This window comes from Olea europaea, unplaced genomic scaffold, assembly GCF_002742605.1.
Source record: "Olea europaea var. sylvestris unplaced genomic scaffold, O_europaea_v1 scaffold2604, whole genome shotgun sequence".
Lineage (NCBI taxonomy): Eukaryota > Viridiplantae > Streptophyta > Magnoliopsida > Lamiales > Oleaceae > Olea > Olea europaea.
Genome location: NW_019244357.1, coordinates 21,569 through 48,809, shown reverse-complemented (window position 1 = coordinate 48,809; position 27,241 = coordinate 21,569). Strand labels below are relative to the sequence as shown.

General features: G+C 36.1%; 1 protein-coding gene across 3 annotated transcripts in view; it reads left to right on the top strand.

Moving 5' to 3' along the window:
- The window catches only part of LOC111383020 (DExH-box ATP-dependent RNA helicase DExH5, mitochondrial-like), a 41,944-nt gene extending 16,315 nt beyond the window's left edge, over positions 1-25,629 (top strand). For 2 of the 3 annotated variants that reach the window (XM_023007073.1, XM_023007074.1), the window contains 15 exons: positions 362-457; positions 3,957-4,145; positions 4,237-4,396; positions 7,060-7,190; positions 11,089-11,256; positions 11,337-11,609; positions 11,697-11,891; positions 14,879-15,082; positions 15,209-15,278; positions 15,361-15,509; positions 18,022-18,327; positions 18,625-18,684; positions 18,784-18,936; positions 19,074-19,184; positions 23,936-24,948. In XM_023007073.1, the coding sequence (XP_022862841.1) occupies positions 362-457; positions 3,957-4,145; positions 4,237-4,396; positions 7,060-7,190; positions 11,089-11,256; positions 11,337-11,609; positions 11,697-11,891; positions 14,879-15,082; positions 15,209-15,278; positions 15,361-15,509; positions 18,022-18,327; positions 18,625-18,684; positions 18,784-18,936; positions 19,074-19,184; positions 23,936-24,397 (2,727 nt within the window). In that variant the 3' untranslated portion in view covers positions 24,398-24,948. Of the gene's footprint in view, positions 1-361; positions 458-3,956; positions 4,146-4,236; positions 4,397-7,059; positions 7,191-11,088; positions 11,257-11,336; positions 11,610-11,696; positions 11,892-14,878; positions 15,083-15,208; positions 15,279-15,360; positions 15,510-18,021; positions 18,328-18,624; positions 18,685-18,783; positions 18,937-19,073; positions 19,185-23,935; positions 24,949-25,444 lie in introns of those variants that run through there. The other variant, XR_002700674.1, reaches the window with a different exon arrangement.
- Positions 25,630-27,241: the final 1,612 nt, after the last annotated feature.

Genomic DNA, 27,241 nt, shown 5'->3' with positions numbered 1-27,241 from the left:
TATTGGCCAAAAAAAACAAAAAATACCACAAATCACCCAAACATTGTTGAGCTGGTCTCCAATGCTATTGCATCCCTTTTGGCACCTATGCCGTGGTCAAGACTGCCACGCCTTCCCCATACGTAGGGCTTTTTCTTCACGCCTGGGCCCCTCTTTCCTGCCTTTTAGAACTTTGGTCTTTATTGGTTTTTTTAAGTTTCATTTGGCAACCTGATTTCTAATCTTCCTAATTCTGCTACATTTATCGACTAGAATTATTTCTTGCATTGAAAAAATTCTGTGATTTCAATTATCTGCTCTTGTTTGAAATTGACTTAGAAGTACTTCAATTTTCTTTCTCATAGTCATTGATTTTGCACAGCAATCTCCTGAAGGCAGAAAGATGATGGAATTTCGTCGTAGTCTTCCTGCTTACAAGGAGAAAGATGCAATATTAAGTGCCATTTTGCAGAACCAGGTACGTCAACATTTGGAGCATCTATTGTTCTTTGCTGTTGCTTGGATTTGGCACTGTCTTAAATTAGTTTTCTTTTTCTGGAGCATTGCGTGACAAAACTCTGATAGTGATTAGAAAGTCTGCTCTATCTTTCTTTTTTTATGAATTCTATTACCTAGAAATAGTTTTGCGTTAGAAATCGAGGGTCAAATGGTTGAAGGAGGGGGATAAATGTACCCAATTTTTCCATAAGCTTGCTAATTCCAACAGGTGTATTAACTCCATACTATGTTGGAGGTTGATGGAGTTACTTATGAGGACCCACAGGACATTGGGACTTAAATGGTGAGTTTTTATCAAAATCTTTATTGGGAACAGTTTGACTGGAAGCCCGAGTTGGAGGGGTTAGATTTTTTTACTATCACTAAGGAGGATGCCAGCTGGTTAGAGAGACCATTTGGGGAGGATGAGATTCGGGAGGTAGTGTTTAGCATGAATGACGACAAAGCACCAGGATTGGACGAATTCTCTATTTCACTTTATAAAGCTTGTTGGGAAGTGGTGAGACCGGACATTGTGGAGGTTTTTACTTATTTCTTTCAATGAGGTAGGTTCTTGAGAAGTTCTAATGCTACATTTATCGCGTTGATTCCAAAAAAATCGGGAGTGTCGGATATTAAAGACTTTCATCCCATAAGCTTGGTAAGTAGGGTCTACCAGATTATAGCAAAGGTGCTGGCAAATAAGTTAAAGGAGGTGTTGGGGAAAGTTGTGTCTAAATTTCAATATGCTTTTGTCAAAGGGCGACAGATATTGGATTCCGTACTTATAGCAAATGAATGCATTGCCTCGAGATTGCGAATAGGGATTTTATGTAAGCTTGATATTCAATTGGCATATGATCACGTGAACTGGAGATTCCTTTTGTATATGCTCAGACGATGTGGTTTCGGGGATAAGTGGTGTCGATAGATTCAGTTTTGTATCTGTACGGTTTCCTTTTCAGTTTTGGCGGACGGCACTCCTGAGGGTTATTTTCGAAGTAGCAGGGGTTTGAAACAAGGGGATCCTTTGTCTCCATTGCTATTTGTTATCGTTATGGAGGCGTTCAGTAGGATGCTTGAGAAGGCTGTAGAGGAGGGTTTGTTGAGGGGCTTTATGATTGACCAATTGAGAGTATCTCATTTGCTATTTGCAGACGATACATTGATCTTCTGTGATATAGATGCTGAGCAATTCAGGAACTTGTGTCGTCTGCTTCTATGCTTTGAAGTTGTATCTGGTTTGAAGATAAATTTGGGAAAATCTGAAGCTATCACAGTGGGAGATGTCGACAACATGGAGTTGGTGGCCATATTTGGTTGTAGGCTTGCGCAGCTACCCATGTCATAACTTGGGCTCCCCTTAGGAGCACGTTTTAAAAGTATACACATTTGGAACAGTATTGTGGAAAAGGTGGAAAGAAGGTTAGCGGGTTAGAAGCCTATGTACTTCTCAAAGGGAGGACATCTTACCCTCATTAAGTCCACCCTATCAAATCTCCCTACTTATTTTTTGTTATTGTTTCCTATTCCCGTCTCAGTGGCAAAAAGATTAGAGAGGATTCAATGGGAGTTTTTATGAGGAGGGGAGGGTTAGGGGAGGAGAGGAAGCTTCACTTGGTTAATTAAAGTGCAGTTTGTTCTTCCCTAAGGACGGGGGGCATCGGATTGAGGAGTTTTGTACTACTTAATAAGGCTTTGCTAGGTAAGTGGTTATGACGATTCCGCATGGAGAGGGAGAGCTTTTGGAGAGAAATTATAGAGGCGAAATATGGTGTTATGGAGGGGGGATGGTGCTCAGTCATGGATCGTGGTTCTTATGGGTTGAGCTTATGGAGGTACATCCGACGAGGTTGGAGAGACTTTCGGGATTGATTGACGTATGTGGTGGGGACTGACAATATTAACAGATTCTGGGAAGACTGTTGGTATGGACATCGACTATTAAGAGTGAAATTTCCTTCTCTGTATCGTGTTGCTTTGAGTGCATCTGCTATGGCGAATGAAGTCTTACACATACATAATGGGAATCTTAGTTGGAACATTGTTTTTTAGAGTAGTTTGCAGGATTGGGAATTGGATGATTATGCGTTGTTTTTGTCCTCTTTATATGAGGTGCACATCAAGGTATGAGAGAATGATTGTAGCAGGTGAAGGTTGGCACGGGATGGTACCTTCTTAGTTAGCTCTTATTTTAGATTTTTATTGGGACCTGTGGAGAGCTCATTCCCTTGGAAGATGGTATGGAAATGTAAACTGCCCTCTCGGGTAGCATTTCTACTATGGACGGTTGTGAGGGGCAGGTGTTAACAGTGGATGACCTTCGAATGAGGGGTTTTTATGTTACAAAATGGTGCTATATGTGTCAGAAGAATGGGGAAACGATTGACCACTTGTTTCTTCATTGTGAAGGTGTTCGTTCCCTGTGGAACGATATTTTGGCTTCTCTACACATGGATTGGGCATTCCCGCGACGTATGGAGGATGTATTGAAAGCATGGAAGAGAAAATTTCATAATAAGGATAGTACACTAGTTTGGAATTTTATTCCGGGATGCATCGTCTTGTGTGTGTGGAGGGAGAGAAACAGTCGCTGCTTTGACGATCATATACGGACAACTGAGCAGATTAAAGAATTGTTTTACATGACATTGTATACTTGGTTTAATGCTGTGGCTTCTACTCGTATAGACGGATTGTCTAATTTTAAGTTGTTTCTTTCTTGTATTAATTGATAATACATTGCCTGTGTATTATCCGTGATTAATCACATATTTGATTATCTAAAAAAAGAATTCTATTACCTGTTTGACTATGAATGGACACACACTAACACGAGTCTACAAGGTCAACGGTCACCAATGTCTTATCTGCTTGGTCAAGTGATCTAAAATTAGCAGCAACCACAATTCTAGTTATGTGATAGGTCGTTTTGTTCAATTTAGATTTTCTGATCCTTTGTTGTCTTCAATGATAGCTGCCACGTTCTCTCGACCAAATAAAATTTTCCAATCTGACTGACCCTGAATATAAACGAATGAGAGAAAAAAAGGAACTTTTCATTTCAAGCTTATACTAGAATTTGATTGTTGCAAGCTATCTTGGTTTTACGTTTGTAGCTGACGCCTTTGAATTTAATTTTTTTGATAGGGACCTATACAATCAAATTCTTAGAAGCTTAATGCTTTAGCTTTTTTCTTTGTTATTCCTTGTGATGAACTAGTAAACCTTTTGAGTTCCTTTCTCCTGTCAATAATCTCCTTTTGATAACTACTGTTGTGTTATTGCTTTCAATTGCCTTTTTCCATTATTTCAACTTTCATTTGTACACAGATGGGTGGCAAATATGTAAATGTCGATATTTGTTGCCAAGTTGCTGTCTTTTTATACTTCTTTGTCGGCAGCTTCAAAGGGAAGGGTTCTCTTATCAATATAAAATTTTACACAAATAACAAGTGGAGAAATTTAATGTTTTTTAGGTTGTTATCATATCTGGTGAAACTGGTTGTGGAAAGACCACTCAGATTCCCCAGTTTATTCTGGAGTCTGAGATTAACTCAGTTCATGGAGCAATGTGCAATATCGTATGTACTCAGCCCAGAAGGATATCTGCAATGTCTGTATCAGAGAGAATTGCCACTGAGAGAGGGGAGAAATTGGGGGATACAGTGAGTCTTGATACCACAAACACAATCATACAGTAGTAAATTATCATATGATTTTGCCTGTGCTAGTATATAATAATGCCTCTCTTGGCAGGTTGGATATAAAGTTCGGCTAGAGGGTATGAAAGGAAGGGATACCCACCTCCTCTTCTGCACAACAGGCATTTTGCTGAGAAGGTTACTAGCTGATAGAAACTTGAAGGGCGTAACACATGTTATCGTGGATGAGATTCATGAACGTGGAATGAATGAAGGTAATTTATTGTCTCAATTGACTATGTATTATATTATTACTACCTATTGGATGCTGTTTTCCTATCTCCCAAGCACTAGGAAGCAGTGACATGCCTTGGGAGCTGGGAATGTCGGTGCCTGACACGTGGCATGCCCTTTTTTCTTTTTCTCTTATAGTTCAGGACACTTTGGCGCCATGCCTCCAACATAGCTAATCCATTTCATAATCAAAATGGAAAAGAAGAGAAACTAACTACCAATAATGGAAACCAAAATGAGAAGCAAGATAATCTAAACTAAATTAGGGCAAAGAGAAAGCTGACCTCAATATTTGGGCAACCAACCTATGATTCCTGTAACCAGCGAACTAAATGCGTAATGAAAATGGTGAAATGGCATAAATAGATGCAATAGACAACAGTAAGGGAAATGGAGAGCCATGGAGATTCGAGAAGCGGGGGGAGAGGGAAGCTTTTGGACAAGAAGGGGGAAGAGGGAGAGGCAGGTGGAGACATTCTAGAGATTGGAGAAACCTTTATGAAATGAAAAGGCTGTGAATTAGGAGGGAAGAGGGAGAGAAGGATAGAATATTCTGGAGATCGATAAGAATAAATTAGATGGGGGCCTTAAAATCCAATGAGATGTGGGCTATGAGCCAATTTGCTAGATGACCCATTCTGATGTTTGTGTTGGGCCACCTTTCCTGTAGATACGCAAATTGGCCCAATTACTTAGATGACCCACATGAAAAGAATTTTTATTATGAAAAAAAAAAAAATGAAATTCATATTTTAAAATATTTAATCAATATTGCAACTTGTCTGCTTTTTACCTTTTTGAAAAATGACATGCTGGCATGTCTGTGCTTCTTACCTTAGGCATGGGATATGACATTCTTGAGTCAAGAAGCTCTTTTTGTTATTAAAAAATAAAGAGTAATTGGCACAATACTCCCTAACGTTTGCTTGTTTTGTGGAATATCCCTTAACTTTTCATTATGGCGCAAAACCCCCTAAATCACCCAAACATTGTGGAATACAACATTTTTGTCGTTTTTCTTATAAAATAACGAATTTACCCTCTTCTTTAAATAAAAAAAGAAAAGAAGAAAAAAATACAGAATTAATTGCGTCCATAATTCCAAAATTTTCAAAAAGTGTAAACGAGTCCCGAGTAAAACAATTAATTTAGAAGAAATAAAATTAAAAAAAAAACATTTATCTTCTTAAGATCCCATCCCTCTGCCGTTGTCGCCGCCACCGCCAGTTCTAACTCTTGTAAAGTATTGAGCTTTCATTTCTTTCCATGTAGTCAAAGTGACTAGCATTATTGAAATGCTGGAAAAGGACTCCAATAGCAACATAGATTTATCACTTAACTAAGAAATAGAATTAGAATGTATTACATAGAGTAATAACACTAAAACAAAAAACCTGAAAAAAGAGGAGTTGGCAATTGGTTCAATTGATCCAAATAGGTTGAATTAGCTTTACAGGCCAAGAAGGTGCCCTCAACGAGGCCTGCAAGGGTCCAAGAGGCGGCAGCCATGACTCATATTTTTTGAGCAATTATTGCACTTTCAACTTGAGGGTGGCGTAGTGGTAGCGATTGCTATTGAAAGTGTGCTCAGAGTAGATATTGTTGCTCTCCATGAGTATGTGGGCGACATCTAAATGGCACGCCTAGTAGGCATAATTTAAACTATAAAGCAATAGAGTCCCATTGATCATGAGTGTTGATGTTGACGCCTAAGTCGAGGAGGTAATGGAGATTGTTGACATCATTGGCAGAAGAGGCCCAAAAAATGTCGTAAGGGGATTGATGACTTGAAATCTTCAATCAATGTCGTCAAGGTTGGACATGGTTAGTATTCGTCTCTTTCTAGTTGAATAGTTACACTTTTAAAAAGTGTGCAGAAGAAGTGTGTGCGCATGATAACAATGATCTCTTTTATTATAAGAGTTTATGATAATAGATTAACAATAATAAATTTTAATTTATAATAGGTAATGGTGGGGGATAGGATTTGGAGAAGACAAATGTTTTTTAATTGTTTTAATTAGGACTCGTTTGCACTTTTTGAAAATATGGGATTATGGATGCAGTCAATTCTTTATTTTTTTCTACTTTTCTTTTTTATTTTAAGAGGAGGGTAAATTTGTCATTTTATGAGAAAAAGAGACGAAAAGGTTGTACTCCGCAATGTTTAGGTTATTTTGGACATTATCATCATCTGCAGACAAATCCTGATTCTCTTTCATCATTAGCTAAAGTGGAATAGTATGATTAGATTTTCGGAAAATAAGACGAAAGACGATTTATCGATATGATAAACATGCGCTCAGAAAGACCTCCTAAACCCCCCTCCAAGTGATCGAGTTTAGTCTGAATTTGCTGTAAAAGTTTTTCTCGCTCCGGACTGACTTCAAAGAATGATGAAATTGGGCAATTCAATTCCGCCGGTTCTTAAGCAAGCCTTAATTATTATATTGATTGATATTAAGAGAAAAAGTCTTTTTTCTAGATTAAGAGGTGAGTGTGAGTAAGGGAGCGAAGCTTGAAGCTTCTCACGCACCAAAATAAAAGGTTAGGGGTATTCCACAAAACATGCAAACATTGGGGGTATTGTGCCAATTACCCTACAAAAATGCCATTAATAACCATTTTGCGTATTTTATTGCAGATTTTCTGCTTATTGTTTTGAAAGATCTACTACCTCGTCGACCAGAACTAAGGCTAATTCTGATGAGTGCAACCTTAGATGCAGAACTCTTCTCATCATATTTTGGTGGGGCTCCAATGGTCCACATTCCGGTGAGCTAGTGGTCTTCTTGGTCATGTCCTTGCACAAATAAAATATTTGAATATCGTGACTGATCCAATATTGTTAGTTTCTCTTAATTGTGTTTCTTGTATGAATATTGCTTTTCCGAAATGTTAGCATAGTCTTTGTCAATACAACGTGCTTTCTGCCACTAATTCTTTTAGTTGATAGTTATATGTCACATGACATGTTGAGCTACAAACAGCGATCCAAGTCTTATTCCAAATAAACTTGGAGTTTATAAGAAAATAATGATATGTTTTAGCTTTTAGACACTATTCATAAAAAATCTCAACCATTTTATGTGACAACTCGAATTCTAAACTATTTGAGTGTCACTAAATAAAACTTAAATTCTTTCATAAGAACTAAAATAATAACACGAGATAATTTTTTCTTCAACAAGTAAATAAATTGTAGTCTTATTATGTAGCTGCGAAAAATAAAGAAAATAATTCCGACATAACAACTGAATTAGAAATTTAAAGTTGTGTTTTTAAACACAAAATAATTTATTAAACCTAGCCCCATAGTGATCTCCACGTTGACTGTCTCGAACCATCAATCGTCTGAAAGAGAGAATTATCATAGAGTGAGATTTATAAAATTTCAATAAGTACGCCATGAATTATTATTGTGTATAACTTAAAGGAGCATAATAATTATAATCAACATAATGGATATATAAGAATTTTATCGAACGTAGGTGGTAAGAATTCTTATGAGTAGCGCTACTAAACTCCGGTCCCCTTAACATAATTATAATCATATTATAACGTATAGAACCCATAATAATTTTCTTGAAATTCATAACATAACAATAATTCAACATAGGCAGCGTACTTACAATGAAATTTGAAGGAAAGAGTAATAGAGACTTGATCCCTCTACAATTTCCACCTCGACTTATGAACGTGTATATTATTTAGACTGAAAATTATAATAGTGAGTGGTAGCATGTGAATGTGAATGAGGGGTTTAAATAAGGATAAGATTAGGCATGTATCTTTAAGGAAAAATTCATGATGGTGGAAATTGTTCCTTGAAATTTGTGAAATGAGCAAGAATCTCTCTCTCATTCCTATATTCATGCATTCACACTACACATTACCTTATGTTTGGTCAATCAAGCATAAATCAAGAATTTTCCATGTAAGTGTTTGACCAAGAATTTAATCACAAACACGTGGAAATTAGCATTTATGGTAAATTTGCTACAAGGTCCTAGGTGGATTAACCCTCAAATGAGCCCCTAATTTTTCATTTTTGATAATTAGACTCGGAAATTCGGGTGCGGGTGTTATATATTATTCATAAAAACCAACAGAAATAATGGCACGAATAAGGCCTATCCTAGTATATGCAATGAGTAATTGATTCTATCAGCTTTAGATTTGACATATCCCTCTAATTGAGGATCTTATACATTTCTCATGAGAGTTAACTAAATAAATCTTTTTCCGCCACCTTTTTCAATTCGACGACAGATCTACCAAAGGTCCAATGATATCACATCTTTTGCAACGACATAAAATCATGTTAATTTCGTTCTACATCTCTCTCTTTAACTTGTCCTACAGGGATTACTCGCCTCTTGTGAACATGAGCTTCTTTAGGTTTATTCAAGACATATACCAATTATGCCCTTGTTTGAGCCCCATTTTTTTGGAAAAATTCATTTTTCAACAGTGTTTTGACATTATTTCAACCACACATTCTTTAATAAAATAATATTTCACATAAATCCAAAAAAATTTCTTATTTTTTAACCACACATTTCCCATCAATACACTATTCAAAAATCCATTCTACCCAAAAAAATGGGGCTCAAACAAGGGCTATATGATCACTTTTGCTTTCCGTATCATCAGTTAGTGCCATCACAACTTGTTAGTGTATCTGATTTATAATTTTACTCATTCTAGTATGGCCAAACATACATGTTAAGCATCCTCGTTTAGCATGTCTATATTACTTAGTTTAGATCATTAGTTCTTGTATCTCTTTGCCAAGATATCTTGTAATCTTCTTACTCTGTATTATTGGTTAGTCAACTCATTCCACATTATTTAGCCCATGTTTGGGCTCCTTTCAATAAGGTTTTGGGTAAAATGTATTTTGGAATATTAATTTTTTTTGAGAATGAGTGGTTAAAAAGTAAGGAAAAGTTTTCGGTTTACATGTAAATTATTTTATTGAAAAATGTGTGATTGAAAATGAAGAAAAAGAAAAATACATTAAATTAAATTGGAGCCCAAAGAGTTAATATTTTTATATGTCCTTCAGAGTTCTCTCTCTTAAAGTTACTCATATTTCACCATATACATCCCATTATCTTGTCCTATAAACTTGAATGTCTTTGAATCTGTTTTCCATTTCCTGATGACCACACCATCACCGCTAACCGGTGTTATTTGTTTAATTCTAGCCAAAAGTACCTTATAATCCATGCATAATGTACTACTAGCATCCAAGGATGACTATGCGACTAAAAGTTGCCTCTTACCATCTATGTTATGTGGCATGTTCAAGAAAAAAATGTTACATGGTGTTTGTGGTGTTGGCATACACTTCAGGCAGTTGACCGGTATATAAAATCCATTAAATAACAAAACAATATTGAACATGTAAACTAGCATTACTCCAAAGGTTGGATCATTAGATAAATGGAATGCCATTGGGGTAAAAAAACGTATAAAAGTTTTTGACATAGTGGTTGGTAGATTTGTGAGATGAGGAAATGGACTGCAGTAGTGGAAATCAGGGAATCCAGTTTTAGCGGTTTCTCAATGCAATAGTACAGGGTGGATTGATTATAGAGCATTTGCTAATGTACTTTGTAGGAATTATGGAGTTCTTATCACCTTAACATTAATAGCTTTTTTATGTGAGTGTAAAGAGTTAATTGCTTCCTGACTTTTCTACAGAAAGGATAGAGGAAAAGAGATTTGGCAACAGTTTATCATTTTTGTTTTGTTTGTGTTTGGGCACAGAGGGATTGTTTTTGAAGATGGAGGATTCAAATGTAAATAAATGAATAATCATGACCACCTCCCACTGTTCCACTCCTATAACCAGTGAATCGCCTAGTCATATTGGCTCACACTCTACATGCATATGGCTGCAACTCTTTTTAGTGCATTTGACAAATTTCCGTTATTGAATTTTTCTTTTTGGTTTAGTGAAGTAACAAATTTCTTTATAGTTCTACTTATAATGGTAATACCTGTTTACCCAAAAATTCAAAATTTTCTTTTAGGTTGTAAACATGACCACATTGTATCCATGGATGTATAGACATTTGTACTTTACTTTTATTTTTCATAAATGTGTCTATGAGCATGTGTCGGTAGCTTATTTCGGTCAAGAAATGTGAGAAGAAGCAATTTTATTTTTTTATTTTTTTGCTTCTTACTTAGAAATAAACTAAGCCATATGTGCTCTGTGGAACATTTGGTAGTACTATGTTGAACTTGAATGTTTTTAATTTTCCTTCTCTCTTCAAAACAGATATGTAATAATCTGATGCAAAAAGAAATAACTCAAAGGCTGTGGTAGTTGTGTTTTGGCAGATTATTAGTATGTTGTGGACCAGCTAATTCTGGAGACCTCTGAATTTGAGGCCATAATCACTAGCACAATTTCTGGTTGAGGTTCTTTTGATGATATACTCGGGGTGCCCTATTTGTTTTTAGTTATCATATTGTTTAATAAAGATAACTTAAAGCAATTAGAGGTTAGTTAGCAGTTAGATTTTATTGTGAACTTCATTTCTTCTTCCTTTTTAACTTAATAAGCTATTTTCAATAGATACTGATTCACCTAATAGCTTGACAAATCTTGTATGTGAACTTACCTTATATTTCTATTTGTTTGTTTTTTATTTAGGGTTTCACTTATCCAGTACGAACTCATTTTCTAGAAAATATTTTGGAAAGGACGGGATACCAATTGACACCATATAATCAAATTGATGATTATGGGATGGAGAAGATGTGGAAAATGAGTAAACAAGCTCCAAGAAAGAGAAAGAGCCCAATTGTTTCTGCTGTTGAGGTAGTTTAACTGCTAGTTCTCATATCAAGATGTTATCATATCTGTGCTGATATGTTCATCTTGTTGGAAAATGTTATTAGGAGGCACTTAAAGCTGCTGATTTCAAGGATTATAGTGCTCAGACACGGGAATCTTTGTCTTGCTGGAATCCTGATTGTCTAGGTTTCAACCTCATAGAATATCTTCTGTGCTATATATGCGAGAATGAAGGGCCTGGTGCTGTTTTAGTTTTTCTGACCGGGTGGGAGGACATAAACTCCTTGAAGGATAAGCTGCAAGGTCATCCTGTAGTAGGAGATACTAGTCGAGTTTTATTGCTTGCATGCCATGGTTCCATGGCCAGTGAGGAGCAGGTGAATTCGTATTATAGTGGGAAAAACAGCTTTTAATGTAAATTTTTCTCTATTTTGTTTGTTTATGTATTTTTTTGATATTCACAGAAATTAATATTTGACAAGCCTGTAGATGGAATAAGGAAGATCGTTCTAGCTACCAATATTGCTGAAACCAGTATTACTATTAATGACGTGGTTTTTGTTATTGACTGTGGAAAGGCAAAAGAGACGTCATATGACGCTCTAAACAATACTCCTTGTCTGCTTCCTTCTTGGATTTCCAAGGTTTCAGCTCAACAAGTACGTGAAATTTCATCTTAAAGCTTAATTATTTTGTCAGGGGAATCAAATTGCCATTTGGTGCTTGTAAAATTTGTTATTCTTTGATGCTCTCACTTCAAATTACTTAATGTTTGTTGGTTTATGTACCACAATCTAACAGATATTATTACTCAAAAGACCTCAAAATAGGTTTTGAAAAAGATACCTTACTTTACTGTGAATTTGGCATTGGCAATATAAATTAAGTGGTTTTGTACTTTAAATTACTGAGCGGTTATAAAAGCAAGGAACTGGTGTCAACAGCCCTCTAGCATGTGGATAACTCACATATGCATAGATCTAAGCTCTTGGCTGGGGTTTCATTTCAGACTGAATTTGTCATATTATTTTGAATAGTTCTGTAAAGAATTGTTTGTTGCTTTTGTTGTAGGCACCACTATGGAGACTTTACTGTTGGCTCCTCCTTAAACATATTATAACTGATATCAAATCTTTGTAATATGTTTGAGCAGCTCATGACTGTGTAAATTAAGGAAATTGTTGGTAGTACATCTTGTTAAAAAAGAAGTGGTAATGACCCAATCAAGTAAATTGACTTGAATATGTTGAAAATGTGACCCATGTAATCATACCAATTTTTTTGATGTATTTGATAATGGCGTTACTACATGCCTGGGGCCAATGTTTTAAAAATCATTTGAGGTGAGGGGTGCCTCAAATCGAGGTGACAAAAGTGAGTGTCAAGGTGTAATCTTTGAGACCCTATGCCCAGGCATAAGCCTCAGTTTAGTGAGGCGCACACCTGAAGGCTTGTGAGGTGTTTGCTCAACTTTCTGAATCCCTTTTTTGATGCCATGAGGGCTGGAGCCTATAAAGGTGAAAAACCTCCTTTTTTTCCTTGCCAATTGCTTAGTGCCTCTTTTTGTCTTTGCCTCCCTCGAGCGCACAAAGTCCCTTTCCATTTTATTTATAAATTTAACCTGCTCTCAAAATCCATTGCAACCATTACTTGTGATGCTCTTTGACATGTAAGGCTACAAGAAGTAGAAGCGTCCTGGCAAAGCTTCAAACGAAGTTAGAAGGTTCCTGGGAAAACTTCAAACAAAGAGGTTGGGCTGTCCACTTCATTGATTTGACTTCACTTTATCTGAGATTAAAGGTAGGGACCAGGCTGGCAATATTGGCGCTTATACCAATTTGCCATTGTGGCCGGAGGGAAGAGATGAAAAGTTGGTTAAAGCCTAAAGGATCCATCTTTCAAATCATATGGATTACTAAGAAAATTGATTTATTAAGTAGCTTAGCAAGAAGCCCCCAAATCCTTGCCAAAGAGAGGTCTCATCTTTAGAGAAGCCCAAATTGAGTACCCATCTTTTAAAGGTTTGGTTTGGTGAATCACGAGGATATTTTTTACTGTTACTCCCCATGCCATGAGTTGTAACTTCGCATCCTGCCTTTAGATTTTATCGACTTGCATGCTGATGAGCTCTTTCTGTTGTCGATACTGACACTCCTTGGACATTATGTAAATGTTGTGAACCGTGTGCGTTAATTTAGGTGTAAACGAGATGTATATGGTAGGAGTATAAGTCTAGAATTATTTCCTTGTTAGATAGGATTATTTCCTTTTGAGAAATAATCTCTGCATGTATATATATGTGTACCTGTTGGTGAATTAATAAGAGAAAGAGATTTATGTGTACCCATTGGCTACATCACTTATTTGGGGAGATTGGCATCGAGGAGTTCTACTCTATGAACTTGTGGTGTGATAATCAAGTAGCTATTCACATTGCCATTAATCCGGTATTTTATGAGAGAATAAAGCACATAGAGGCAGACTGTCATTTTGTTTGTGAAGAGTTACGGCTAGGGTTGATTTTGATTAAGTATGTCAGGAAAGGTGATCAATTAGCTGATGTGTTCACTAAAGCCTTAGTTGGGAATCGAGTAAACTATATTTGTAACAAGTTAGGCATGATTGATATCTATACTCCGGCTTGAGAAGGTGTGTTATAAACTGTGCGCATTAATTTAGGTGTAAACGGGATGTATATTGTAGGTGTATAAGTTTAGTATTATTTCCTTGTTAGATAGGATTATTTTGTTTTGAGAAATAATCTCTGCATGTATATATATATATGTGTACTCGTTGGTGACTTAATAAGAGAAGGAGATTTTCCCAAATCAATCAACAGTACATATTTTTCATTTTTTTTTATTAAAAACTCAAAGTTATTAGTAAATAATCAATGGATATTGATATTTAAAAGATTTTAACAAGAAAAACTAATAACAAGTATAAAATTAAATATATACTACATAAATGAAGAAGTTTAAAGAATTTAATCGACGTGTTAGTGACGGGTCGTGTTAGCGTATCAGACACGATTCATGTCGGTGTATCATAGGATATTTTTTATCTTAATTGTTCTAGTAGGAAAACTTGAAAAAGTGTAGTCCCTTTATTCTAATGGAGTTTATCATTTTGGGAATTGGAAGTTGTGTTGTTTGAATTTGCATAACCCTTGCTAGGGTGAAGTACTCTTCTCTTGCGCACTATTATAGGCTATTATTATCAGCCAATAAAGCCCCAAAACTGAGAAAACCATTACCTTACACCAAACTCAATTGTCATGGAACCCACCAGTTTTAATTCTTTTAGATATTTACAATTCAGTATCAAGCAAGAAACTGTATAAGAAAATTCAACTCCTACCAAAACGTGGAAATAAATAACAAACACCCTCAAGATAATTGTGTAGAAAACCATTCCTAGCATTCCTTACGCCATATATCCTTGAAATGATCTGCAAACACGATCTCCTATATGATTTTGATCTTCTATCATGTTTCCCATGTCATTAGCTGCCGGATGTGATGTTTGATATGTCTGCTAGAACGTGCTCTGATCTAGGGGGAATTTTAATGTTCACAGTTGCTTGAATATATTATTTCGGTGTTTAAAAATTCCGAAGTAACTTTATCTCTTCATAAATTATCAGAGAAAAGGAAGAGCTGGACGTGTTCAGCCTGGAGAATGTTATCATCTCTATCCAAGATGTGTATATGATGCTTTTGCAGATTGTCAATTACCAGAAATTTTAAGGACCCCGCTGCAGTCTCTTTGTTTACAAATTAAAAGTCTGAAACTGGGTAGTATTTCTGAGTTCCTGTCAAGGGCATTGCAGTCACCTGAGTATCTAGCGGTAATGCTTATTCAGATATGTTCTGTTTTATGGAAATAGCTTGCGCCATGACTCACGTAAAAATGTATGTGTCAACAACAATGTCTTAAGGTTGTTATGCAACTTTTCCTTCACATTTGCTGCTAGGTTCAAAATGCTATTGAATATTTAAAGATCATTGGGGCTTTGGATGAGAATGAAAATTTGACTGTTTTAGGTATGAATAAGACTCCTAATTTCTCAATTTTATGCTTATTGAGGTTGCATTCTCTTGTAAGTTTGGCTGATGTCCTTGACAGGACGCTACTTAACAATGCTTCCAATGGAGCCAAAACTTGGTAAAATGCTTATACTTGGTGCTATATTGAATTGCCTGGACCCAATGTTAAGTGTTGTCGCTGCTCTAAGTGTCCGAGATCCTTTCTTAGCCCCAATGGACAAGAAGGAAGTAAGTCAGACTTCAAAGTTTTAAGTAATTATATTATGAATTGTGTGGATCTTGCTGATATATTGTTGACACAGTCACACTCAATTCTGATGCTATTTATCATTTGCAAATTCCGGCTTCTTTGCCTATTTTTTATCACATTGTCATTGCAATTGTTCTATGGTTGACGTTGACTAACTACTATTAAATCCTATATTGTGATTTTTCCTGTCTTTTAAAGAGTTTTTTACTCATTCACCTCACTTTGCTTTTCAATTCTGATACTCTCTCAGCCCATCCATCTCTCTTTTTGTAGCAATTTGCTTATTTAGATTACCATGATCTTCAGAGACACATAAAAAAGGAGAGGATTTCCATCCATGCATACAGTTAATTAACCCGTTGTTCAGCGTTCATGACAGTAACTTAAACCACTCTTTCAGTAGTGATTCTGATAAACATTAAACTAAACTTTTGTTTGAGCCCCATTGTTTGAAAAAAAATTGATTTTTTATTAGTGATTTTTTGGAGAATGTGCAGTTAAAAAATAGATAAAAATTTTGGGTTTATGTATAAAATTATTTTATTGGGAGAATGTATGATTGAAAATAAGTTTTTAGATAATGGAGCTCAAACATGGGTTAGGTATGTTTTGACCTAGCCTGGAAAAGAGGCTTGGGGCTTAATAGCTAAAGCTGAGAAGACAGAAGATAGAAGAGTCGGAAAGCTGGAAGAGAAGTGTAGAGCAGAAATTTTGAATATATCAAATCAATTATAAATTATTCAGAAATACCAGTCCAATTTATACTAAAGCTCCTAATAAAAATGAAAGTTGCCAAATAACAAAATGAAAAATTTCCTTAAAACTAATAATTATGGTAAGAGAACAAATCAAAATTCAGTTCTTACTTCCTAAAATAAGTGTATATTTTGCCAAGTCTTCAATGAAATCGCCATCCCAATCTCCAGTTGACCCCCCTCCCCACCCCCCGTTAGATTGCTTGTGGGGATGCTTATTCCATGCTTCAAAAGCAGTTTGAGGAACTTTCTAGATGTAAATGGTTTCTAGGATATTCTGAGCTTTGTTGCACAATTTTGGTTTTTGGTTTTAAAGGCTTTTTAAGATTTTATTTCTATCTTCAATTAAGATGTAAAACAAATATTGGTCAATGGATCAAGCTAAAAATGTTTGTGCATTGTATACCTTAGTGCTTTTAAGAAGTAGATGCAGTGAACAGCATTGTTTGATTTCATGGTTTTCCTTTGGCACGAACAAGAAAAAAAAAGCTAATTAACCTAACGATTAGGGTTTGTAACTTTAAGGTTTCTCATCATGGATGTCAGTTTTATGATCTAACTCTAGATGCTTCATTGCAACTATGCAGTGAAGCCTGACAAGATGATATGTTACCAATTTTATAGTTGAGGTTTGAACTTGTATTTTCCATGACAGAATTTTTGTGAAACTGAAACTTCGTGGTTTCTAAAGTTAGTTCTCTTAGGAACTTCAACATCAACTATGTTTGACACTTATTCTATTACCTTATTGAAGAATTCAGCAATACACCTAAGCAAAAGCTAGATGCTTGTTCCTATCATCGGTGCTGCTTTATTATCTCTCATTTCTTTCTTAAACTCAGTTGAGTAAGACCAAGTACTTAAGTGTACTCCTAGTCAATGTAGAAGTACTTAAGATTTAATGGGAGTTGAATGTCATGAAATAGAGTGGAAAGTCCAGCATTAATTCAAATGTAGTTCCCAAAGAGAACTAGATCCAGACTAATTGAGTTAAAATAAACTAGCGTCTTAATCTTTTGTGTGGCTGGTGGATTCAGGGAGGATTATTAGGAAAATTGTATAGGAACTTCCATAAAGATGTTATGTGGGGCTGAATGTTGTGGTATTAAGAAACATCTATGTAATCAAAGATTGGTAAGAATAATACATTAAAAATGGAATTTAAAATTACAGCAGATAGAGTAAGCAAGGAGGTAATTTCTGCTTCTCTTCCCTAATGATCTTCCATTAACGTGAAGCCTTTGCAAATTTCACTGCGTACTTTACAGGCAGACAGTAATTAAAATTCTCTGGCTACATTGAGATTCCTTCCTGAAATGCTTGAGGCTGTTATGCCTTCATGAACAGTATTAATTTAATCTGAAGTGTGGAAGATAGATCCCCCCCCCCCCCCAAACCCACCTGCATAAAGTAGGAACTAGCACATTATTCATCTTTGCCACAGGGCTAAACATCTGTCCGTTTCAGTCACATACTGATTCAAGGAAATTATGGTGCACCCTGGGGACATAAAAACTGAAAAAATTAATGTTTTATTGATTATGTTGAAAGAACTTTACATGCCTGAATTGCAACTGGTTGCTTAGGAATTTGTGATCGAATTTTCTAGGTGATTAGTGATGGCAATAACACTGAAATATTGGAGACTGGTTGAGACGATGAACGCAAAGCTAGCTCCCTATTATGATGATATAGTATGAGGAATTGCTGGTAATGTTAATGTCTTCTTTCTCAGTTAGCAGAAGCTGCAAAAGCTCAATTTTCACGTGATTATAGTGATCACCTCGCTCTTGTTCGGGCATTTGAAGGGTGGAAAGTTGCCGATAGAGATCTTGCTGGATACAAATATTGCTGGAAGAATTTCCTGTCTGCACAGTCCATGAAAGCTATTGATTCTCTTCGCAAGGAATTCTACTCTTTGCTAAAGGATATTGGCCTTGTCGATAGCAATCCAGTCAATTACAATACATGGAGCTATGATGAGCACCTTCTTCGAGCAATTATTTGCTATGGCTTGTATCCTGGAATCTGCTCTGTTGTGGTAAGCCATGGTTATATTGTCTGTTGCTAAGTTGCAACATATATATGCAAGTGTGATGCAAAATAAAATATCATTTGTTGGCCAACATTCTAATACTTTAGCTGTGTTACCATGACCTAGATTATTTTACATTAACGTAGTAAATGAAGTGCCTCCTACCATTATTCTAAAAAATTAAAAAATAAAATGGGCTCCACTGGTATGTATCAAGAGTGTTGGTAAGTTTCCTACAGTCAACTGAGCTCAACTTTCAATCCCTTTTCCATTTCTATTAACGTCATGTAAATGCATTAACAGCACAATGAAAAATCCTTCTCCCTTAAAACGATGGAAGATGGGCAGGTGCTTTTGTACTCTGTAAGTGTTTTGCTGGCTTAGTATCTCCTTGTTTTGTTTGAGATCTATGACACGTGGCCTAATTGTCTTTCTCATGGTCTCTTTTAATTATTGGCCTAGAATTCGGTTAATGCGCGTGACTCAAGGATACCATATCCATGGCTTGTTTTCAAAGAAAAGATCAAAGTTAACTCTGTCTTCCTGCGGGATTCAACAGCTGTGTCTGATTCAGTGCTGCTACTATTTGGTGGAGGCATCTCAAAAGGAGATATGGTAAATTTCTCAATCAGCAAATGATTATTTTTAGCCCCTAGCGTACTGTGCAGGTTTTCAGCTACATGTTGGGATTTATGTAGTTGTAACTTGTTGATTTCTTGTGATGATTTGAAATCTTTGTCTTATTTGACAAGGACGGTCACCTAAAAATGCTGGGTGGATGCTTGGAGTTCTATATGGAGCCAGCTACAGCAGAACTGTACCAGAGTTTGAAGAGAGAGCTTGATGAATTTATTCAGACAAAGGTAAGTGAAACAATGAAGAAAAACCCATTCTCTGTTTCTGCTATGTCATTTATTTCTCAGTTAAATGGCTGTTGGAGTTTTCTGTTGTATTATGTTGCCTATCAAGTAAAAAATTAGTATGTGTTGGTTTTGTTGCGAGAAGAGGTTTGGTATAAACTTTTGAGTGAAGAAGTTCATCATCTTCCTCTCTTTAGCTTTCATTATATAGAGAACCAAAAGTACAAATATGGAAATACAATAAATCACATTATACTCTTGCTTAATATACATTATTATAATTTATTTATTTTCTTGAAACTTCCCCTCAAGTTGGAGCATATATATTGTATAAACCCAACTTGGAACATAGAAACTTCTACCGATTACCATTCGACGACTTTGTAAACATATCAGCAAATTAATCTCCTATTTCCACAAATAGTGTACATATATCACCACTCGCTATCTTATCCCGAATGATGACAATCAACTTCAATCCGCTTGGTTCTTTCATGAAAGACTGGATTGGACGCAATATGTAGAGCAGCCTGATTATCACAAGGCATTGGAATAGGGGTAGAAGGTGAGAGACTGGTTTCTTGAAGAAAGTACTGCAATCACGTTAACTCACTAGTAGCATGCTCCAATTTCCCATATTTTGCTTCTGCACTTGACCTTGCTATTATGTTTTGTTTCTTACTTTTTCAATAGATAAGATTGCTATCGAGAAAAGTACAGAAATCAGTAGTGGATCGTTTATTTTACGGAGATCTCGCCTAGTCTGCTTTTGTAAATCCTTCTATTCTAATATGTCCATTTGGTTTATATAATAATATGAGGATTGGAACCTTTTTCACATAACGAATAATACGTAGCCTAGCTTCCCAATGAGAAACTTGAGGAACATCCAATAATTGACTAACAATACTAACTGCATAGGAAATATCCGATCATGTGATGGTAGGATAATTTCATTTTTCAACCAAACGAAGATATTTTCCTAGTTCTCCAAAAGGTTATCCATCGTTCTTCAAAAGCTTCACATTAGGATCCATGGGAGTATCAATTGGACGATTTACGAGAAATCCTATCTCATCTAACAAGCCAAGTACATATTTTCTTTAAGATAAGTTGAGACCTGCTGGGGACCTAGCGACTTCAATACCGAAGAAATATCGAAGTTTGCTTAGATCTTTAGTCTGAAAATATTTTTTGTAGAAACTGTTTCAATCGGACAATCCCATCTGTCTTACACCTTTGAAGACCAAATTCCATGACAACCTTAGAAAATTGTCCAAACCATGCTCTTGGTAATTGCTTTAATCCATACAAAGCCTTTTTCAATTTTCAAACATAGTTTTGTACTTCTTTGAGCAACAAACGTATGTCGTTGCTTCATATAAACTTTTTCGTGCAAGTCACCATGAATGAGTGCATTTTTAATGTCCAATTGAAACAATGTCCAATCAAAATTAGCAGCAATAGAAATCAAAACACGAATAGAAGAGACCTTAACAATTGGAGAGAATGTCTCATCATAATCAATACAATAGGTCTGTGTATAACCTTTAGCAACCAGTCGGGCTTTCAACCAATCAATAGTTCTATCAGGATTGAACTTTGGAATATAAACCCATATGTTACCAACATGATGTATTCCAGGAGGTGATCAAGTTTACAAGTCATATTCTCGTGCAAGACTGACATTTCTAATTCCATATCCTTTTGCCACTTTAGATCAGATAAAAAGCCTCCGTAAAACACTAGAAAGTTATGATGTAAAACACGAAAATGAAGGTGACAACGAATCAAAAGTGTCATAGTGACTGATAGGATGCTTATTTACACAAGAACGTTTAACGGGTAGGGCCATAGGCATTGGTAGCTTAGATCGTTGAGTATGAACTTGTAAAGGAGGAGGTGATTCCTTATAAGAGGATGACTTTGGTGCAGTAGACGGAGACGGGTCTAGATCTGAAAAAATACCAACCGGTAGATATTATATGGGTAAGCTAACGGAATCTTAAGTGAATTCGAAAGATGTACTATGATTAGAGAACTAGGGGGTGGACTCGTCGAAAGTGACATCTATATTTACAGAGTAGCATTGTAGAGAAGGATTGTAGCATCTATACCCCTTCTGCCTGTGGGAGAAACCAAGGAAAATACATTTCTCAGTCGAATTTGTTATGAATAGGACCAAAGTGATTGACATAACAAACATACCCAAATCTTGAGAGGTAACGAGTATTGTGGAGAAGAGGAAAACAAAAGAGAGAAGGGAGATGTACCATCCAAAACAGAGGATGTTATGTGATTAACGAGATAACATGTAGAAAGACAACATCATTCCAAAAAGTCTAGGGACATGTATATGGCAAAGAAGAGCACAAGTAAATTCTAACAAATGACGATTTTTGCATTCTGCAACTTCATATTGTTGTGGAGTATATGCACAAAATGTTTAATGAATAATGCCTTTGGAAGAGATAGGATGCAAAAGAAGCAGGCTTATTTTTTGGCATTATTAAATCGTAAAATACAAATTTTCTGATTAAAGTATGAAAGATTTGAAAGATAGAAAGTAACTCGACGATTTTTCATTAAGAACAACCAAGCCATACGATAATAGTCATCCACAAAAGTGAGAAAATATTGAAATTTATTAGAGGAAATATTGATTGGTCCCCATACATTAGAATGAACCATCTCAAATAAATTAGAAACATGAAGGACAATCGACAAATCAATATTAGGACTAAAATGGGCATTGCTTGAGCCCGCAACACTAATTTAGGAGCCGTTAGCAAATGAAACACGTTTGGAAGAAATGACAGGATGATAATCAAGAAGAGAAGTAGAAGTAGTCATGTCTTCAGTTGTTTTGAAATCTATAATCTATGGATTGTGAGAGGATGACAATAGACAGTGAGAAGATGGAGTACCTGACTAAGCGAGAGTGGCTATAGAGCTGGAGCTTGGAAGTGGCATGTTTATGAGATAAGAGCCCAGCATGCTCATCCCGTGGTACAATTAAGAAATCAAATTCTGGTGTTGAACTAGAGTTAGCTACTCGTCCAGATACAGGGTTATGGGCCTCATTAGACGAGACCTGATTGGCAGATGCGGTTGGTTTTCCATGTAAGTCCCAACAATAATCAACGGAGTGACCTATACAACCACTGTGAGTACGTTTTCGAGGTTCACAATTTTTCGAACTACTACCTCTAATGTCTCGTCCACTCCGAGAGCTAAAACCACCTCTGTTACATCCATTCCGACCACCATGTCCAACCTAGGATGAGCTACCTCGAGCAATAAAAGAAGAACGATCGCTAAGAGTACTATATGATAGAGTAGAACAGTTAATGCGAGAGAATGTCTCCGCAAGACTAGGAAGTTTTTTCCCACCTAATATTTGTGCCCGAACTGTTTCAAACTTTGAAGGAGGGCCGATAAGAAATTTAACATCAATGTCTTCCCGTTGTTTTTCCATAACTTTCAAATCAAAAGAGAGGGCTGATAAACATTTCTCTCTTGATACAAGCCAAAAACTTATTATAATATTCAACAAGGCTAGAGGAGCCTTTTTCAAGTTCAAAGTATTGTTTACATGTCTCATAGATTCGAATAACGTTTTCAGTGCCAGAATGTGTATGTTTAAGATGTTCTCAAATATGCTTAGCCATAGACATGTAAAGGGATTAAGACTCGATATGAGATTCAATATTTATTGATCATAAGGCCAATAATAGCATTATCTTCTTGGTTTCACCTATCATTGAGAGAAGAATCAGCCTTTGTAGAATCACTTTCTGAAAACTTGTCAATAAATCTTTTCCTCACAAAAAAACCTCCACACACTTATCCCAATAAGTGTAATTTTTTCATTTAATTTTCAGGTGTCATGGGTCCAGTCAGATTGAACATCTCCATCTTGGATGTCATGATATCACGGAGGACTAATTAATCCACACCGTAAGTTCATAAACAAGTGACACTGAATAGGTCCACAAGCTGAGAGATCAGCCCAACAATAATAGCAACGCCCCAACAATAAACACAGCCCACAAACTAATTAACTGAACAGCTGCTGGGCTTGTCCTATTGATCCAATAGAAACACAAATTCGAAGCCCAAAGTGAATATGATCAAACCTTAGCCCAAGACTGAGAACTCCTGCTCGCGACGTTTATCGGCCACTGCTGAAGAAGTCCGACCAAATTGAGCACTCCAACCATCAGAAATCAACTAACCGACCACCAACACAAATCCAGAAACCCAACCGTCAGACCACTACAAAAACACCACATAGGTCCTTGACCTAACACCGTAGCGCCACACAACCGACAGAAGCAAACATACTTTTAGGCGAAGATTACACAAGGCACATATTACACAGCAAACACCTCATAAAAGCTCAACCACAAAGACCGGAGTTGTCAAGAGAGAACTCGAAGAAGCAAGAATGTGAAAGAAAAAGGAAAAAAGTTGGCAGAGGCGGCAGACGATGCCAAACCCTAGAGTTAACTCTGATACCATGTTGCAAGAACATGTTTGGAATAAACTTTTGAGTGAAGAAGTTAATCATCTTCCTCTCTTTAGCTTTCATTATAGAGAAAACCAAAAGTACAAATATGGAAATACAATAAATCAATTATCCTCTTGCCTAATTTACGTTATTCTTATTTATTTGTTTCCTTAACAGGTTTTAAATGCACGACAACTCCTATTGCAATCTTTGTGGAATGATTGTGATTTTTTGTATGCAGCTCCTTTATCCGAAGATGGATATACATTCCTGCCATGAACTTTTATCTGCAATACGGCTGCTGATCTCTGAAGAACAGTGCGGTGGTAGATTTGTTTTCAACCGCCAGATAGTACAACCCTCCAAGCCATCTATTGTAGCAGAAGCTCCAGCCTTCATACCTAGGTCAGAAAGTGGTCCTGGGGGTGATAATTCGAAGAGTCAGCTACAAACATTGCTGACTCGAGCATGCCGTGCAGCACCTGTATATGAGACGAAGTGGCTAAAGAACAACCAGTTCCAATCAACTGTAGAATTCAATGGCATGCAGATAATGGGGCAGCCGTTCAATAACAAGAAGCAAGCAGAAAAAGATGCAGCAGCTGAGGCACTGCAATGGATTTTGGGACGGAATCAGGCCGGCCATGACTATGTTGACCACGTGTCAATGTTGCTGAAAAAGAGCAAGAAGGACCACAAGTAGACTTGGAGGTAGCTTGATATCCCATGCTTCTGGTGTTCGCACTAAAGATACAGGGCGCTCTCAATTTGTACAAGCAGCGTGCAACATGGACCCTGTCCAAGTGAGTTTCTGTCAATGTTGTCAAATTGAAAGCTACTGAAAATCCCCAGAATGGCCATGCAGCATCAAATTTATGTTCACCAACTACAATTCGGTTTGCAAGTTCTTGCAAGAATATGCAACAGATTGTCTCCATGCCTCTGCTTCTGAAGATGAACCTATATTAGCCGGATTGGGTAGTCAAAGTTAGCTGGACAAGCTTTTCTTGAGCAAATACACCTGGAAGTCTGGAACTGTAAATGTGGCATTGGTGGAAATGTGCCCACCAAGGCAGGGAAAGCGAAATTATGCATTGTGGTATAATTCTGGACAACCTTAGGTATCCCATTCCATGTTTATATGGTATTCTAATTTTTAAAACCATCAAATATACATGGTTTGTTTGAGAGTGAATTTATGCTCAGACAGCCTTCCGATGCAAAAATATTAGTTGTCCTTGCTCGTTCAACTGATGACGGTTTTGCTTATTTCTTTGCGCTTTCTTTCAGTTTTTCTTTCTTTTGAAAAACTCTAGGGGTGGGGGGAATGTAAGTTAGAAAATAACCGAGTATGTTTTCGTGGTAGAAAATAACCGAGTATGTTTTCGTGGTAGAGAGTTGTTTGGGGGTGAATCGACCAGTAGAACTGCTCATTCTTAAGTCTTGTTTTAGGTGAAAATTCTGGGTATTTTCCGAATTTTGGAGTTTCCATTGTTTTTTTTCAATAATTACACTTGAGCAAAGAATGGAATATAATTATCAATACAAGGAACTTGAGTAACTTGGTTAATAACTTGAGTCCAAGAGATGTTGTTGGTCAGTGAGTCGGTAATGTCTGGAAATCAATATGCATGAAGATGGAAAGGAGCCTAAGAACGGGAATTATTCAAGAGAAAAATCACTAATATCTATAGCGATGTACAACTTGGTCGAAAAAATTTAACTTCTCATATCGATTTACTTTAAACAGGGAATGTAAATGTGATGCTATTGGATATGTTGACGGTTGACCCAGGCAACATGTTGGAATGAAGTGAACAATACCACTTTTCTGATAGGAAACGAGGTATTGAGAAGAACTCATGGGCCTAAACCTTATGCCCACCGATTTGGTCTAATTTTATCGTTTGAGTTATTAAATTGGCACTTTTATTATTAAAAAACTAATTACCTTCTATTTATTTATTGTCAAAATAGTTTAATTCCTTGTAATTTAATGGGAAATTTGCTTAGATTGGTTTCTTGCTTTTCTTTAAATTTTAAAATTAGGGTTCGATTTTATTTGGTTGTTTAAAATAATATAATGTGAGAATGATTTTCTCCATATTTTGCTCAAATTCTCGATATTTTTTTGTGCATCTGAGTTTTTGGAGGTTTAATTATCATTTTTGATATCAAAACACAGCCACGTTCTAGATAGAGACGATTTGGTGTTCTTAAAAGTTATATAGCTAAAATCATGTTATGCAATAAGTTAATACAAATGTGTCTACAAGCGATGGCGTTGGAACATTTGATAAGAGATGGAACAACTGCATCGACAAAACAGAGGTGCTGAAGTAGTAGCCGGATAGTTTCTATCACTATGGGTTTGACGATCATAGATGCGTAGCGTAGGAGGAGTTCTACGTTGACGATAAGATTTTTGCTCTCTTTATCCCGAATTGTGAGACATTGATTTTTAAGTGAGGATTATGATGGCCCGCTAATTTTTTTCCTTGAGGTCGACAAGCATGTTTAAGAAGATTATATCGAGGAAAAGACGATGATTGGGGATATAGGTGCTGTATCTATGTTAGCACTACTGGTTTCTATTATTGCACTTGTGAATAATTTCATCGTTGAGTGCATTATTAAAATTGAGAATGATCAGTTAGCAACTATTATTAAACAATTTGCTGGTTTGGTGACAATAGAGATTATTGTGAGTCAAGAGCTTGTGTTGCAAGATTCGAGGAAGAATTTTTCGATCCAGAGGGAATGATGCAGTTGGATAGGTTGACTCAGTCAATTGTAACGAGCTGCTGAGGAGAATTTATGGCTAAAGCCATTGAGCCCATGGATTCTGTGGCCAGATTGCATCATTTAATTTGTGAAATTGGCATTTTTCTTATTCAGATGAAAATTAATTTTTATTTATCTATTGTCAAATTAATTCACTTCCCTGTTAATTTAATAGGAGATTTGTTTAGATCAAATTGTCTAGTATTTGTCTTCGTTTATACTTTATAATAGTAAGTTACTAAGTTATGGTTTCTTGTTTTCCTTTTATAGTTTTATAATTAGGTCCAATGTTATTTGATTGTGTTTGTTAAAGATATTAAATAAAATATTGCAAGAATGATTCCCCCCCCCCCCCCCCCCCAATATTTTATCCAAATTCTTGATGTTTTTTGTGAATCAACGAACTTTTGAAGTGTTAGACATCATTCTGCATATTCCGCTACATTAAAATGTCAAAGTTATCTAATAAGAATCGAGGATGAAAAGAAGCCCTCAATTATGAAGAACAACTTTCTATTCATTAAAATTTCAAGTATATTGTAGCTTCATTTTCTTTATTTAGTTTGCCTATGTTTTGTAATCCATCACTTCCTAATTGCCGCCTCTTCCCTCCACATCTAGCCATGGCCTCAAAATTTCAAAAAAATTCATTTCAATTAGTTCCCTCACTGCTCAGTAATGAAATAAGATATGTAAATAAAAGATAATAATATTTGTAAATGAAATATTAGTAAGTTGAAGAAAGGAAAAAATATTTGTTTAT